Genomic DNA, 16,743 nt, shown 5'->3' with positions numbered 1-16,743 from the left:
GCTATCTAGTTCATATACTGAGGGTTGGAGTAAATTTCTGTGCTTTTTTGTTGATAAGGACGAGTCTTCTAGAGCACCGACTGCCTTCCCTTCATGTCGATTGATGATACAGGTGCAGCCTTGTGGAAATCCAGAGTTGGAACGGGTGATTCTAGTATGACACCCACTGGTTCACTGGATGATTTTCTTCCACCACGGCTCTGGAAAGACGTTTTTCTGGTAGGGGGACCATTGATCTTGGACACAATTAACAGTAGAGTTTTGTCAAGAGTGGTTCCAAATCTTTCAAACAAGCAGCATGTAGTGGTGCATCAAAATAAAAAAATACCTGGTCTCGACTCCTTGAAGCCATCGATTTAGACTAGTATCAAGTTTTCCTGTTCTCTCAAAAATGATCGAGAACGTTGTATACAAGCAACCAACAGTACTTCTGAAAGAGTATAATTTCCTGGAAGTGTTTCAGTCTGGATTTAGGAGTGGCTGTTCTACTGAGTCTGTTCTTTTCAGGATGTTTAATGATATCCAACGATAAGATCTGACTACAGCTGTTGACCAAAATGATGTTGCTTGAATGTCTGGAACCAGAGGTTTCTAGTGTAGCACTGAAGTGGATAATACCCTATTCGATGGATAGGACCTTTAGTGTTGGACTGGAGGAATTCTTCCACTTCTTGATCTCACTGCAGCATTTGACACCATCTCCCATAGCACCCTCCTGAGCAGACTGCCACCTGTAGGTATTCCTCACATTCCTTTTGCCTGGTTCACCTCCGACCTCTCTGGCCGTATACAATTCGTTCAACTGAAGTAATTCAAATCCAACATCTTGTTAGTTGGCAGACGCTTTTATCCAAAGCGACTTACAATTTATAACCTGTAGGGCATGTTGTGATCTGTGGGGGAAACCGGAGTACCCAGAGGAAACCCACGCATGCATGGGGAGAACACGCAACTCCACACAGAAAGGCCACAGCCGAGTTTCTAACCTGCAACCTTCGTGCTGCGAGGCAACAGCGCTAACCACTGCACCACCATGCAGCCCTCCTCTCCAAATCTAAAGTGTCCTTGGGTGTCATGAAAGGTGCTGTTAAAGAAAATGTGAATCAGCCTCCAAGTCTCACATGAACAGTACCGTGTCAGGGGCAAAAACAGCAGAGCCACAAAAAAATCCCAAGAAAAACGACTGAATGTGCTGCTTGGTCAGTTCGGGCATCAGGCTCAGGCCAACCCAAATGCACTCGCTGCTGCCGCCGTGACACTTAAGTCCTGGGGAAAACCATGGATGTTTAAAGTGGATCCTGGTTCAATCAGGAGAACTGTAAGACACCACACATTTGACGACCACATGAAAGTGAAAGATGGTTCAGCCGTAGTTCAGACTGGGCTCTCAAAAACCTAAACTATGATCCACCGTCTCATGGCTTCTTAAGGAGCTTTGGGACACCTTGATTACAAACCCAAAGAAAAAAGTTACTCATTCACCTTCATTCACTTTGTGCTCCCAGGCAACCCCCCACCCCCACCCCACCCCCAGCTGTGAAGGGCATGGGAAAAGAAAGGAAGTTCATGAGGCATTCAGGTGTCAGCTGGAGGGATTTAGTCTTCTGGGAGGAGATGGGAAGAGGAGCCGGACACAGAACAACCAGAGTGCAGGCGACAGGTGTCTGGTCGTGCCAAAGCCTCGATAACAGTCTGCAGTGGTGAGGCACTGCAGCTTTTCAGCGTGTGTGGAGGCAATCTCCACCGCAGCAATGTGAAAATGCAGAGATCACATTTTCCCCGTGTGTAAACGTATAAGCAGGCTGGCTCCTCCGGCATTGTGACCATGGCAGTTTTACATGACCGATCGTAACATAAATCTCTTTCAAGTTTGTGGGAAAGCTGAGAATGGCTGAAACTGGGCTTTACTGGAGACCTGAGAGGCAGATATCCAGTGAGCTTGGGTTTTTACGGCTTGCTCCAGTCCAGATGCCCTGACCAATGTTTAGAGTAGTTTATATAATTCTTCTTTCTACAACATTGTAAAAATATATGCTATCCTATTTGGTAACACTTTGTTGACTTCAGAGGCCTTAAACTGACCATCGAGGCTCACATCACACCACTGATGACCCGGCAGTCCGGCTCACTTTCACTAGTTTTCAGTGATGGATTCTTCTGGGATGTCAGATTCCTGCCTCTGTTTTAAAGGCTTCATACAATACGACTCATTCACTGTCCCTTCCCAGACTAAGCCCTAACTCATCCCGTTTACTGGATGGAATTTAACAAGCGACAGTTGGAGCCCAACGGGCCACAATCCTACCCTAAACCATGAGTATTCAAGACCTCTTTTATACAAGCTTTCACCCTATTCGTCACAGATTAGCTAAGATATGACTTAGCCAGGGGCTGCACAGTGGTGCAGTGGTTAGCTCTGTTGCCTTGCAGCAAGCAGGTCCCGGGTTTGCATTCTGGTCTTTCTGCATAGAGTCTGCATGGTCTCCCTGAGCATGTGTGGGTTCTCTCCAGGTACCCCGGGATCCTCCCACAGACCAAAAACATGACTGACAGGTTGACTGGTCCCTCTAAATTGTCCTTGTGTGTGTGTGTGTGTGTGTGTGTGTGTGTGTGTGTGTGTGTGTGTGTGTGTGTGTGTGTGTGTGTGTGTGTGTGTGTGTGCTTGACTGTTTGTTCTGTCTGTCTCTGTGTTTCTCTGCGATGGACTGGCAGCCTGTCCAGGGTGTACCCCGCCTGCATGCCCGGAGACTGCTGGAGATAGGGACCAGCCCCCCGCGACCCTGCCAGGATAAGTGGCATGCATCCATCCATCCATCCATCCATCCATCCATCCATCCATCCATCCATCCATCCATCCATCCATCATCTCTTGATCATTTGAAACAACGGTTCTCTTTTTAAATGCAGTATTTTGGTTATTTTCTACTTATTTGCTGAGTAGTTGACCCTAGCCATGGAAGATGACAGGTACAATTACACTCACTTATTGACCCATATAGGGACACTTGGCGCATGATATTTAACAGCACCAATGGGTGAGTCTCTTAATGATCACATGATACAGGGTGTAGTCAGACCACCCCGTTTCTGTTGCTACTCAGTATACAGACCATTAAATAAAGCTGAGGTAGTAGGTAAAACTATCACCCACCATGGCACGAGTGTTAGCTACCAGCACACGTGATATTTTACAACAGTTTGTGGTCGAAACTGTATTCTTTGACTGATTTCTGACACAGTCCCACATAGCTGAAAGCTCCTTGTTACCATTAACATCCTGAGATGAAACAAAGCCAGCCATGTGTAAAACAGATGGAATTTGTCAGAGTTCACAAAGTTAATGTTGCTTTACTGGTTTTTGTTAGAACAATATTAACAGAATCATTTCCCGAGATTGAGTTTACAAAAGAGCCTTAACATGTTTAAAAATGCGCATTAGTGACTTTTTCTAAGCCTTATCTAAAGAGAGTTGCCCAAAGCACACACACATGAAGGTTCCTACCCAGAAGTTTCCGGTTTCAGCAGAATGTGTCTGCTGGTGTCTCTCTGCCCCCCTGGAAACATTAATCGATTAAAAATGCATTGATACCAACAGCTGGAGAGGACAATCTGAATTCTTTGGGTCATAAAGCAAATCTCAGAGGCTTCAGTCTTAGTTAGCTCTGACTGTTTGTGCGTATTGAAGCCTAAGCTCTCCTGAGACCCATCAACCACTGACCTGAACACAGGTCAATGACCGGGGAAAGGGAAACTGAAAGATGAGCCACCGTGGGGGGTGTTCTTCGTGTGTGTGTGTGTGTGTGTGTGTGAATAAAGGAGGAAAGAGATTAGGGTTGAAGGGATATTGCCTCACTAAGACTTGAGATGGAAGTTTTATTTAATGGGTGTGTGTTCTGCTTGTGTGTGCTTACAGAGAGTGTTATTGTCTTCTGTCTGAACCTGCAGCCGCATGAGCCTCAGGGTGACAGACAGGATCATTACAAGGCACGCTCGTCCTCAAACCGCCGCTGGGAGGCAAACGTCACAGACAAACAACAGCACAACTTCATGGTGTGTAAAAATTCTACTTCATTGTCTAAAGGACTGTGCCCTAAAGATCCAACAAGTGGCATCAACTGTAAACAGAATCAGTTCCAGATAATGTTAGGTCTTGAAAGACGGATCATGTCCTACATTTGTTTTAAAGAAGAAGAATAAATTCTGCTGGATGTTAAATGCGAGAGGATTAGGAGGTTTCTGGGCGTAGTATTACTGAACTGAGTCATTTCCATCTTCAACATAAAACCCTGCTCCGACACCACAAGTCTGTCCAAAAACAAAATGCTTTTTCACTTAAAGTCGGCGTCTGAATTACAGGTCTACGTTTTCTAAGCAGCTTTACAAGAGAACACGGAGACAAACGAGAGGCGCAGTGAGGTCTGCGTCTCATCAGGTTTTCTCATCAAACTCTCACCAACACAACTAACAAGACAAACACTGAAGGCCCAGCAGACAGAGGAGGAATACAAACACCTATCAGAAATGGTGGAGCTACCACTGCTTTAGTTTAATCTGAATTAAAGCCTGGGGCACACAGAAGACTGATGTGCTGCGCCACCGAAGCGCCGTGGTTTTGGGAAGTCAAATGGTCAAACAGGAATCGCCGCGCCGTTGAGCGCTTCTTGGAAAGCCACGCAATAGTCACAACATCACGCGGGACTTGAGAACAGGAGGCGGAAAGTGACTTTTGTTTACATGTGATCGGACTTGCCGTCGTGTTTAGAGAGAATTTATTAAAAATATGTAAGTACACATTTTATTGGAATATTTTAAGATCAATAGTTCAACAATAAAACGTTCCTCGTCTTGGCAGTTGGGATTGTGTCATAAAGCCGCTCCGCGTAATAATGTCTGTTGTAAAGTCCTCCACAATGTCGTAAATGGCCACGCCACGGTCGTCCCACGGCGCTTGAAATAGAACTGGTGCTCATCTTCAACACCTCCGCGTGGACCGGCGCTTCTGGAACATGGCGTTGCGCTCCCTGTGTAGCCACTCTCAGTAACTACAATAGCTTATTTTAAAAATGATGGCGCCGGCGTGACGTAAGCGCAGAGATGTGTCTTCTGTTCCCCAGGCTCAACTCTCTAATCAACTAATCGCAGGGAACTCTGAAGGACCTCACTTCCACAAACACAGAGCAAATAGAGAAGATGTTAGGGGTAGCCCTCAGCTACTCCGACACAAGCTGTTTATGTGTTTGCTCAGATGAGCTGGCTGTGGTGGCCATCTTGAGTTCATGTGTATCCAATGATTACTTTATCAAAGTTTGTTTGAAGATGAAGTTAACTGCAGTGTTGCCAACTGTTTTTGACTGAAAGTAGCTGAAGTTACCCCCCAAAAGTCACTAGATGTCGCCAAATGACGTCACGTGCTAATTTCCATATGACGCAATGACGTCATCTGGTTTGCGTGATGACGTCACCGGTCTTGTAGAGTAAATCAAATAAAACCCACGTGATTTTATTTAAGAAATTATTTAATTTCTTTTTAAATATTTTATTAAAATAAAAACCCCATAGTACACAAAACAGCAGCCTTTAAAACATCAAGGAAAGATGGCATAAAAAAATGGAAGGAATATTTATATTTTGTCTGAAGAGAATGGAACTCTTAAACACAAAAATATTAAATTGGTAGGAATGTATGTATGATTGAATTAAAATGAATTTTATGTTGTAGTTTTCAAGTGCCTTGAGATGTATTCTTCTGTTGTGATTCAGTGCTATATATTGACCTAAAAGATTATATATATATATATATATATATATATATATATATATATATATATATATATATATATATATATATATATATATATACATATATATATATATATTGTTTTTGTTTGGTTTTGTTGTTTTTAGTACTTTTGTGTAAAAAGAAGCAGGTCGTATTTAGTATTAAGAAACGTTACATGCAAACTGCCAATGACTTACAGTATTATTCTGTTTTTTATAAAAGTTTTAAATGTGCTACGTTATTGAACTCATCATAGAGTTCCAATGTTCCTTGAATGCACCACAAGTGGTGCGAGAAGCCATGTGTGAGTGCGACTCTGCCTACCAGTGTCAGCCGAGCTCAGCTGCCGAAATGCGGCAGGTTGGCGGAAGGAGCGGTCGCCCTTAGGCTTGGTTTATACTTGACGCATTCACTTTCCGCGCGGTGATGCGGCTCGCGGCTGGAACGCGCTTCACAACTCGCAGCGTTTATGGTTTGTGCGGCTCGTCTCTGCGGTGAGCCAATATTCTCCCAAACTGTAGGGGGCAGCATGGAGCTCAACGGCATGCATCCAACACTACACCATAGCAGAAGTAGAAATCACTGTTTACAACATGGTATTTCAGCATTTTTAACAGCGTTCTCGTCTTTTCCGACAGTGCGAGCTATTTCTCTCCAAGAATTATTAACAACATGTTGATCACGGTGATCTCTGAGAGCTGAATCATACAAATGTCTGTATTTACGAACCTCTGCCGTGCCGGTCCGCCATGTTTTTCCGCGTCCGACCGTCCGCGTGGTTAGAAATTTTCCGAGGTGCGCGTTGCGGAAATCTTGGGCTGTGCGGAGACGCGGTGGAGGGGCGTGGTTGTTAAAATGACGCAACTTTTCCGCGCGGAGCCGTGCGGACCTCGCGGACGCGTCAAGCATAAACCAACCTTTAATGTAGCTCCGGTGGCTATCTCAAATAATGGACGTGAAAGAAACCCACAAAAGGTTTGGTTGGCCAACGGGGGTAGCGTGATCATGCTGCAAGCACATGCGCAGATCATTTTCTTTCTGATCCTCTGGAAGGAAGGACGGTCCTGTCGCTTCAGATGCCTCGCTAATCTGCAGGTAAAGTCTGCTACAACGTTGTAGTCAAAGTGGGGGGTCAGAAATGTCGCCAGAATTGTCGCTAGGTGCTTATTGTAAAAAAAAAAAGTCATTAAGGCAGTCTGAAAGTCGTTAGAAATGGTGACAAATTCGCTAAGTTGGCAACACTGGTTAACTGAGAGAAAACGTTTTACTTGTTCATTTTTGAAATATGATTGCTGTTTCTGTTATTGGTGGAGGTTTTTACACAAATGCGAAAACCACTTCATTAATTTTCTTTTCTTCACAATATATTTAAGGCTATACTATTTTAGATACATACCGAGCCAGGATCCTCTGGAGTTTTCTGCCTATTAAAAGGGAGTTTTCCTGTCCACTGTCGCTAAATGCTTGCCTTTTATAAGAATTGCTGTAAAGTCACTGACTAGTGTCAGATGCAATTTGCTGGGTTCCTTATATAGGGAACTTTTTTTTCTGATTGGCTTAATGACCTGACCTGTACTGAAATGTTTACTATGTGAAGGTCCTTGAGATGACTCTTGCCGTGATTTGGCGCTATATAAATAAACTTGAATCGAATTGAATTATAATGATGTTAAGAGTCATGAGAAAAAGTTTTAAGTAAGTAAGTAAAAGTTTATTTATAGAGCGCCTTTCACAGATATAAATCACAAAGCGCTGTACAACATGATAAAGATCAGGGCAAATACCTCTAACCAATAAAAACATCAGAAAAACAATAGCAGTGATAAACGTAGAAAATAAAATCATGAGTATAAACAAAATGAAGGTGTGAACCCGAACAAAGCCATCATTCTGAAACATTTAGGGAGGGAACGCCTGGATGAAAAGGTGAGTTTTTAGATGATTTTTAAAGACCTCTACAGTGTTAGAGAGATGGAGATTTAAGCTAGCTTGTTTCCTAAATGTCCTATTGTAGCTTTAACATGCAGGTTAAACATGAAAACATTCTTCTACCCCTATCGCCTGCATAAGAATATAGATTGGGAAATGCTTGGATTAGAAAATCTTGACAGATCTACGTCACACTCTCACTAACATGGACTCACCCATCTTGACACACGACGGGGAAGGCTGTTGTTGGTTTAATGTCCAGGAAACAGCAAAAAACGTCCCAGCTAGTACAAGCTAACCTTTAGCATTAGCAACACTACCACACAGCAGAACTCCTTCAGGCTTGTGTTATTTGTGGAGATAAAACATCAATGTTGCAGAGCAAATGGAGTCAGTGTCAGAGTTGCATTAATGTTATCCAATCAGAGGAGAGATGCCCAAATATCAGGAAATAAAGAGCCCAAATCCTGTTGTCTTCTGCTCATCTCTCTTCTGGCTGACTTCTATCTACTGAAACAGGAGCGCCAGAGCTTTTCTCCCACAGAGATCCACTCACAAGGCATTCATTTATTCTAGAGACTACTGCACATTGGTTTTCAGAAGTCATCCAGCAGTTCATATTGTCTCTAACATTACAGATAAATGTCAGAAAATGTTATTGTTTGTGTTCATATTTTAAAAGTGGGAGTTCTTTTTAGGAAATTGCTAAACGATAGGATGAGTTAAAAGCAGAATTAAGATTAAGATTAAGAATTTAGAATTAAGTCTAAATAAATGACTACAGTCCTCCTCCTCAGGCATGCCAAGTCAGCAATGTGGGCAGGTTCTGATGTCTGGAACCAGTTAGGATGGCTAAATCCAATCCCAGTTGCTGTTACCTTATGAACTGGATAGTTTACATGCATTAAACACCTTTTCACAGCTCTCATAATTGAGCTACAATTGTGTGAGGGATTTAAAAGCCTGCAGACAGTGGTGAAAGTCTGGCACTTGTCAGGTTGTATAATTTGAAACATCTCCAGGCTGTGGCTGTAAAGTGCTGCTGGCCTGAGGCAGACATGACGTTCCTCAGGTGTGTGTGCATTTCTACGATTAGTAAAATACTGCCTGACTGGGTGAGGGGAGCTAAAGCGTCCTAAAGGTTTCACTTGTGCTACTGTGTAAGAGTGTCAAAAGCTGGGTCCTTCACATCACACTGTGGATTTTCCATTTCCTTTCCTCTCATGTGTTTCTGTAACTGCAGCTCTTTTTCTTTGTCAGGAGTTTTTTCCTGAATGGCTTTTGTGTATAATGAGAATACCAGCCATGAGAGTTTGAGGTAGTGAAATGTTTATTATACTGCATTTTTAATACCCAGAGCGAGACAGGACCTGGAAAAGTCCCAACTAAACTCAAAATCATGAATCAGAAGGAAGTGAATCAAATTCACGTTTGCTTTTCCACTGCATCACAAAACCTGATCCAAACGCTGACTACATCTACAGCTGATTCACTTTTTGGGTCAACTCAATCCAACATGGCCACAAAATGAACTTTGCACACTTAAAATTCAATTCTATGGTAAAACTTTTGGGTTGTAGTTGCTGAGAGTGATTAATAGCAGTCTGAGTGAAGACACTTATAGGGCATCAAAACTCACGAACACCAGGTGGATTTTAGCCTTTCTCCCAGAGGGTTTCCATCGTGTGTTCATCTACATTTGATTAACTATTGGAGTCAAATCGACTCAAGATGACTGCCAAACCCAGTTAACTTCAGCAACAACACTAGTATCCATGACTCTTGTGATGAGATCAACTTTCATGTGGCAGCCATCTCCAATTTACATCATGTGCGTGAGTGGTGAGTTACGGTAGTATCACTGTCTCCATGCCGGTGGAAGCCGTTATGGTCTATGGTTGGGTTTGCACTGAAAGCATCGCGAGATGTTTCAGATGCATCCCACAAATGTGTTAAGCTGCTCTGCTAGATGGGTTTGGGTTCTATTTTTAACACAACACATTTCCAGTGCATAAAGGGTGAAACATATCACCAAGTAGGACTGGGCGATATGGACTAAAATCAATATCAGGATGTTGAGGATTTCACCTCGATTACGATAAATGGATGATAACTACAGGTATGCGCAGAAACAAAGGTTGTCCAATAGGTGGGGCTGTCACAAATGTCTACAATTACGTAGAGTCACATTTTTAAGTGACTCAAGGTGGTACAGCTTCTTAAAAACCTACACGCATCTTTTCATTTTTATTTTCAAATTTATTGACATGGGAAAAATTATCTCGATAAAAGTCAATTTCCATAACGATATATTTTCGATTTATTGCCCCGCCCTATGACTAAGGTATCAGTGTAAAGCACTGGCTACATTTCAAAATAAAAGACAAATACACATTTGGAATTGGAAAATTATGCAAGCATAACGTCTATACTGGGGACCAAAACGCTCATTTGCATGGACTGAAATATCAACCAACATGGGAATGGATGGAGAGTTTAAAAACATATGATTTAAAAATCATCCTTGAACCGTCACCTTATCGTGGTGGATGAGTTTGAGTGCCCTAATGATCCTAGGAGCCATGTTGTTTGGGGCACTTTGTGCCCCTGGTAAGGTCTCCCATGACAAATTGGTCTTACGTGAAGGGTGAGACAAAGAACGGTTCAGAGGATCTTTCATGGATGTACAATCAAAGAATCTGAGTACCCAGCCCGAAGGGTTACCGGGGTCCCACCCTGGAGCCAGGCCTGGGGTTGGGGCCTGTGAGCGAGCGCCTGGTGGCCGGGCTTTCACCCATGGGGCCTGGCCGGGCCCAGCCCGAACAGGATACATGGGCTCATCCAACTGTGGACCCACCACCCGCAGGATGAACATGAAGGGACCGGTGCAATGTGGATCGGGTGGCAGACCAAGGCGGGAGCCTTGGCGGTCCGATCCCCGGACAAGAAAACTGGTTTTTGGGACATGGAACGTCACCTCGCTGGCGGGGAAGGAGCAGGAGCTTGTGGCAGAGGTTGTGCGGTACCGGCTAGATATAGTCGGACTCACCTCGACACAGCATTGGCTCTGGAACCCAAGTCCTTGAGAGGGGTTGGACACTCTCCTTTGCTGGAGTTGCTCCGGGTGAGAGGCGGAGGGCTGGGGTTGGCTTTTTGTTAGCCCCAAGACTCTCTGCCTGTGTGTTGGGGTTTACCCAGGGGGACGAGAGGGTAGCTTCCCTGCGCCTTCGGGTCGGGGAACGGGTCCTGACTGTTGTTTGTGCTTATGGGCCAAATATCAGTTCAGAGTACCCACCCTTTTTGGAGTCCCTGGGACGAGTGCTAAGATAGTGCTCCATCAGGGGACTCCATTGTCAAGCTGGGGGACTTCAATGCTCACGTGGGCAATGACAGCTTGACCTGGAGGCGTGTGATTGGGAGGAATGGCCCGCCTGATCTGAACTCGAGTGGTGTTTTGTTATTGGACTTCTGTGCAAGCCGCAGTTTGGCCACAACGAACACCATGTTCAAACATAAGGATGCCCATCGGGACACTTGGTACCAGGGGCAGCCTAGGTCGCAGGTCGATGATAGACTTTGGAGTCATATCATCTGACCTGCGGTCGTATGTTTTGGGCACCCGAGTGAAGAGAGGAGCGGAGCTGTCAACTGATCACCACCTGGTGGTGAGTTGGACCAGATGGCAGGGAAAGATACCGCGTAGACCAGGCAGACCCAAACGCATAGTGAGGGTCTGCTGGGAACGCCTGGCAGAAGAACCTGTTAAGACGGTCTTCAACTCCCACCTCCGGCAGACCTTTGACTGCGTCCCGAGAGCAGTGGGGGACATTGACTCCGAGTGAGCCTTGTTCCACTCTGCGATTGTTGAGGTGGCTGTTGCTAGCTGTGGTCACAAGGTGGCCGGTGCCAGTCGTGGTGGCAACCCCCGTACCCGCTGGAGGACACCAGAGGTTCGGGGAGCCGTCAGGCTGAAGAAGGAGGCCTACAGGGCATGGCTGGTCTTTGGGTCTCCGGAGGCAGCAGACAGGTACCGGATAGCCAAGCGGGGTGCAGCAGTGACAGTTGCCGAGGCAAAATCTCGGGCGTGGGAGGAGTTTGGTGAGGCCATGGAGAAAGACTATCGATCGGCTCCAAAGAGGTTCTGGCAAACTGTCCGGCGCCTCAGGAGAGGGAGGCAGCAACTCGCTCACACTGTTTACAGTGGGGATGGGGAGCTGCTGACGTCAACTGAGGCTATAGTCGGACGGTGGAAGGAATACTTTGAGGAGCTCCTCAATCCCACCTATGCGCATTCCGAGGAGGAACCAGAGCTGGGAGACCTGGGGATGGACTGTCCAATCTCGGGGGCAGAAGTTGCTGAGGTAGTCAAACAACTACACAGCGGCGGAGCCCCGGGGGCGGATGAGGTTCGTCCTGGGTATCTCAAGGCTATGGATGTTGTAGGGCTGTCATGGTTGACACGTCTCTGCAACATTGCGTGGTTATCGGGGGCAGTTCCTGTGGAGCGGCAGACCGGGGTAGTGGTCCCCATCTTTAAGAAGGGTGGTCCTGAGGGTGTGTTCCAACTATAGGGGGATCACACTCCTCAGCCTCCCTGGAAAGGTCTACTCCAAGGAACTGGAGAGGAGTGTCCGATCGATAGTTGAATCTCAGATTGAGGAGGAGCAATGTGGTTTTCGTCCTGGCCGTGGAACTGTGGACCAGCTCTATACCCTTGCAAGGGTGATGGAGGGGGCATGGGAGTTTGCCCAACCAATCCACATGTGTTTTGTGGATTTGGAGAAGGCTTATGACCATGTCCCCAGGGGCACCATGTGGGGGAACGCTCCAGGAGTATGGGGTGGGTGGCTTTCTGTTAAGGGCCGCATAGCCGGTAGTAAGTCGAACCTGTTCCCGGTGAGGGTTGGACTCCGCCAGGGCTGCCCTTTGTCACCGGTTCTGTTCATTACCTTTATGGACAAAATTTCTAGGCGCAGCCGTGGTGTGGAGTGTGTCGAGTTTGGTGGCTGGAGAATCTCATCTCTGCTTTTTGCGGATGATGTGGTCCTCCTAGCTTCATCCAGCTCTGACCTTCAGCTCTTGCTGGGTAGGTTCGCGGCCGTGTGTGAAGCGGCTGGGATGAGGATCAGCACCTCCAAATCTGAGACCATGGTTCTCGACCGGAAAAGGGTGGCTTGCCAACTCCGGGTCGGGAGAGAGGTCCTACCTCAAGTGGAGGAGTTTAAGTATCTTGGGGTCTTGTTCACGAGTGAGGGTAGGAGGGATTGGGAGATCGACAGGTGGATTGGTTCAGCGTCTGCAGTGATGCGGACGCTGAGCCGATCTGTCGTGGTGAAGAGGGAGCTGAGCCAGAAAGCCAGGCTCTCGATTTACCGGTCGATCTTCGTCCCAATCCTCACCTATGGTCATGAGCTTTGGGAAAACTACCGAAAGAACGAGATTGCGGATACAGGCGGCCGAAATGAGTTTCCTCCGTAGGGTGGCCGGGCTCAGCCTTAGAGATAGGGTGAGGAGCTTGAACATTCGGGAGGGGACTCGGGATTAGAACCGCTGCTCCTCTGGATCGAAAGGAGCCAGTTGAGGTGGTTTGGGCATCTGGTCAGGATGCCTCCAGGACGCCTCCCCGGGGAGGTGTTTCGGGCATGTCCTGCCGGCAGGAGGCCCCCGGATCGACCCAGGACACGTTGGAGAGGTTACATCTCCAATCTGGTCCAGGAACGCCTTGGGGTCCTGCTGGAGGAGCTGGTGGAGAAGGCCGGGGAGAGGACGGTCTGGAGCTCCCTAGTTGGGATGCTGCCCCCGCGACCTGGACCCGGATAAGCGGAGGAAGACGACGATGATGATTATAAAATGTATTTGAAAGCATATGTGTATTCTGACAGCCACTCTGGGTTCGACACGCTCCTGGTGGGGATTGTCGCATACCGACACAAAACTATGTCACGGATTTAACCTGCCACCCTGCACTTCCTGCTAATGGTATTTTTAGCAAAAGTTTAAATAGTTTAAGAATACATTAACGAAAGGTTATGAGAAAGTTAGAATGATAAAACAGGAAATACACCTGCAGATGAAGTTGTCTGAGGTGTATGTCAAGCACCACTCAATGCCTGTTTAGTTTTGACAGCAACACGAAAGTATTTCTACCACAGGACTGACCAAACTTCAGTACATGATGAATGCTGGAGAAATGTTTTCATGTGCTCACCACATGGAAGACCGCATCATCCTGACCGGTGGTGAGAACCATCTGGGGCTGGAGCCCGGACTGGAGGAACGAGCCATGGGCTGACACAGTGCAGCCTCCGCTAGTTAGACGGCGGTGGGGGTGGGGGGGTGGGTGGTGAGAGTGGATATCAGCATTAGTATCTGACACAGGAGATTCCCACAGGGAAGTACCTGCTGTTTGCGTTAGCAAGTTGTCACTTCCCACTCATTCCCTGCTGATGTAACACACACACACACACACACACACACACACACACACACACACACACACACACACACACACACACACACACACACACACACACACACACAAATCTGTCCAACAAAACTACTCATGCTGAGTAGGACTAACCTCACAAAGGAGCGAAGGGGCTGGATGCTGTGGATGATCGGGTCGTTGTTGTAGGTGAACAGCACGGGTGCATGGAACTCAACTGAGTCCACCGTTAGCTTCACCAGCTCCTCTGAGGGTGCAAGTTGTGAAGGAGTCTTACAGGTTAGCATGGTGGACGTCAAGCTGTTGATGTAGAGGTGGGAAAACGGAAGATTTACTGTAGTTGTGGTAGATCCAGATAACATGTTTAGACCATTCAGCTGCTAATGTTTCACTAGCACAGGGGGAAATGTACCAATAAGATTACTGACCTCTGAATTTTACAGACCGCCTTCCCCACAGTCACCACTTGTTTGTTTCCTGCATCCAAGAATTCTCCCCTGATGGTCAGCATGGTGTTTCCAGACTTTGGACCAAATGTGGGGAAGATATGCTTAATGAGGGGGTCCTGTGTGGAAAACGGACAGAACACAGGCTGCTTGTAATGTGCAACAGTCCTGAGTTAAAGCATACTACACATAGAACGAGACCACGACTGTAAGGGGGTGCGGTTCGGGGACCACAAAGAGGGCGCCCGCGGGCCGCCTATTGAGTACCACTGGTCTACAGAGTCAAAGGCTTTAGCCAAGTCAACAAACACAGCCACACAATATTCTTTATTGTCAATGACACATAAGATGTCATTTAACACTAAGTGTTGCAGAGACACATCCATGGCCAGTTCTGAAACCGGACTGCATGGGGGTAATGATACTGCTGGATTCCAGATAGTGAGTTAGCGGTTTGTTGACTAACTTTTTAATGACTTTAGAGAGGCAAGGGTAGATAAAGATAAACCTATAACAGCTTAGGTCTGAATGATCTCCCCCTTTAAAAAGCGGAGTAACAGATGCAAACTTGCAGTCCTGCTTAAATGCACCAGTTGTATGGCCAGATTAAACAGATGGGTAATTGGTGCAGCAACCACACGTGCTGCTATTTTCAGAAAAAAAGGGTCAAGAGTATCCAGTATAATTTTTTCCTGAATTTAATCTGAAATCCAATGTAGTTTATCTAGTTTTTTGGATGCTGGTGTTTATGAGGTTATATTTGCTTAATTGAATACCAAATGAATAAATAAATAACAGAAGATGCCTAATATTCGTATAGGAAGGGAAATGTCATGACTAAAAATATTGGGGGAATAAATTCTGTTATTGTCAACCTGTGAACGAAGTAAAAGGACTGGGCTATTGATAAGCAAAGTACCATTAGTCATCATCACACACTGGTGAAATTACGTTTGACCCATTCCCATCAGGAGCGGTGAGCTGCAGCTGTGGTTTAACCCGCCAATCCAACCCCTTAAAGCTGAGTGTCAATGAGGAACTGGGTCTGAATTTTTAAGTGTTTGGTATGACCAAACCGGGATTTGAACCCCGATCTCCCAGTCCCAGGATGGACACTCTACCACTAGGCCACTGAGAAGATGTAATGGGAAGCAGGACAATATACCCCAAAGAAAGCACATAAAATAAATTAAAAGCCTTTATTAATGAAAAACAATACATTAAACGTCTCCCTTTGCATTGTTGGTGTAACTGATGGTGTGAATAAAGGTGAACAGGCTCAGTCCAACCAACCAACCATTCAAACTTTCCTTACCACAAATGTGAAACCTTCGGTCTTGACCACTTTGTTTCCACTGGAAACCTTCACGGTGTGTCCTGAAGGGGTGAAGTTCCCACTGAGCAACGGGGAACACTGCATCTCAGTCCATCTACACCCGAACCCCCCACCCCCACAAACAAAACACAAGTCAAGTATTATTCTCTGTCACAGCTCCCAACTTTTAGCCTAATTCAATGATCACACATTTCCCATACCCCCCCCCCCCCCCCCCCCAAAAAAAAAAAAACAAACAAGGTTGTTTGGAGCAGAGAGGGCTCTTGAACGAGACACAGCCCCCTTGGATTAGAGATGGTGGAAAGTTTGGATTCAGCAATTTTATCCAGCAATTTTTCAATTAGGGCAGTCATGTGCTGAATGTGGCAAAATGCAGAAAAGCAAAAGGAAATGAGAGAGGACATGTTTATTCACATTCTTTCTTCCACACAATAACCCCTATTAAAGCTGCACCCCTATAGGACATCAGTGTATGGGTCCCATTGTCTCCTGAGTGTTTTCCATTCTGTGCACCACAAAATCCAGGGAAAAGAAATGCTCATTAAAACACAGAATGTGCACAAAATTAGTTTAGTAAATATTTTGACTCGTCTGCACATGCACAAACGCATGCACACACGCATACACACACCTGTTGATGTGGTCCTGTCGGGCCAGTTTACAGGGAGCACCAGCCACTTCCACCGTCACCATTGAGGCCTTGAAGTTCTCTGTTTTGTCAAAGCCAAAGTTGTATCCACAAATGGTCACTGATGTAGATCCCCGCACTGGTCCAGATGCTGGGACAATCTGATGAGTGCACAAAGGA

The 16,743-nt window shown here is 46.0% G+C and overlaps 1 protein-coding gene across 1 annotated transcript in view; it reads right to left on the bottom strand.

Annotated features, from left to right (window-relative positions):
• The window catches only part of met (MET proto-oncogene, receptor tyrosine kinase), a 106,194-nt gene that overhangs the window by 37,800 nt on the left and 51,651 nt on the right, over nt 1-16,743 (bottom strand). The window contains exons 6-10 of the mRNA XM_054732750.2: nt 16,567-16,724; nt 15,915-16,029; nt 14,582-14,718; nt 14,289-14,453; nt 13,917-14,016 (exon numbers count right to left, since the gene is read on the bottom strand). Coding sequence (XP_054588725.1) covers nt 13,917-14,016; nt 14,289-14,453; nt 14,582-14,718; nt 15,915-16,029; nt 16,567-16,724 — 675 coding nt within the window. The remainder of the gene's footprint in view (nt 1-13,916; nt 14,017-14,288; nt 14,454-14,581; nt 14,719-15,914; nt 16,030-16,566; nt 16,725-16,743) is intronic.

The sequence above is a fragment of the Nothobranchius furzeri genome, chromosome 4 (assembly GCF_043380555.1).
Source record: "Nothobranchius furzeri strain GRZ-AD chromosome 4, NfurGRZ-RIMD1, whole genome shotgun sequence".
Classification (NCBI taxonomy): Eukaryota; Metazoa; Chordata; class Actinopteri; order Cyprinodontiformes; family Nothobranchiidae; genus Nothobranchius; species Nothobranchius furzeri.
The sequence above is the reverse complement of the archived record's forward strand: the minus strand, read 5'-3'. Positions and strand labels throughout refer to the sequence as shown.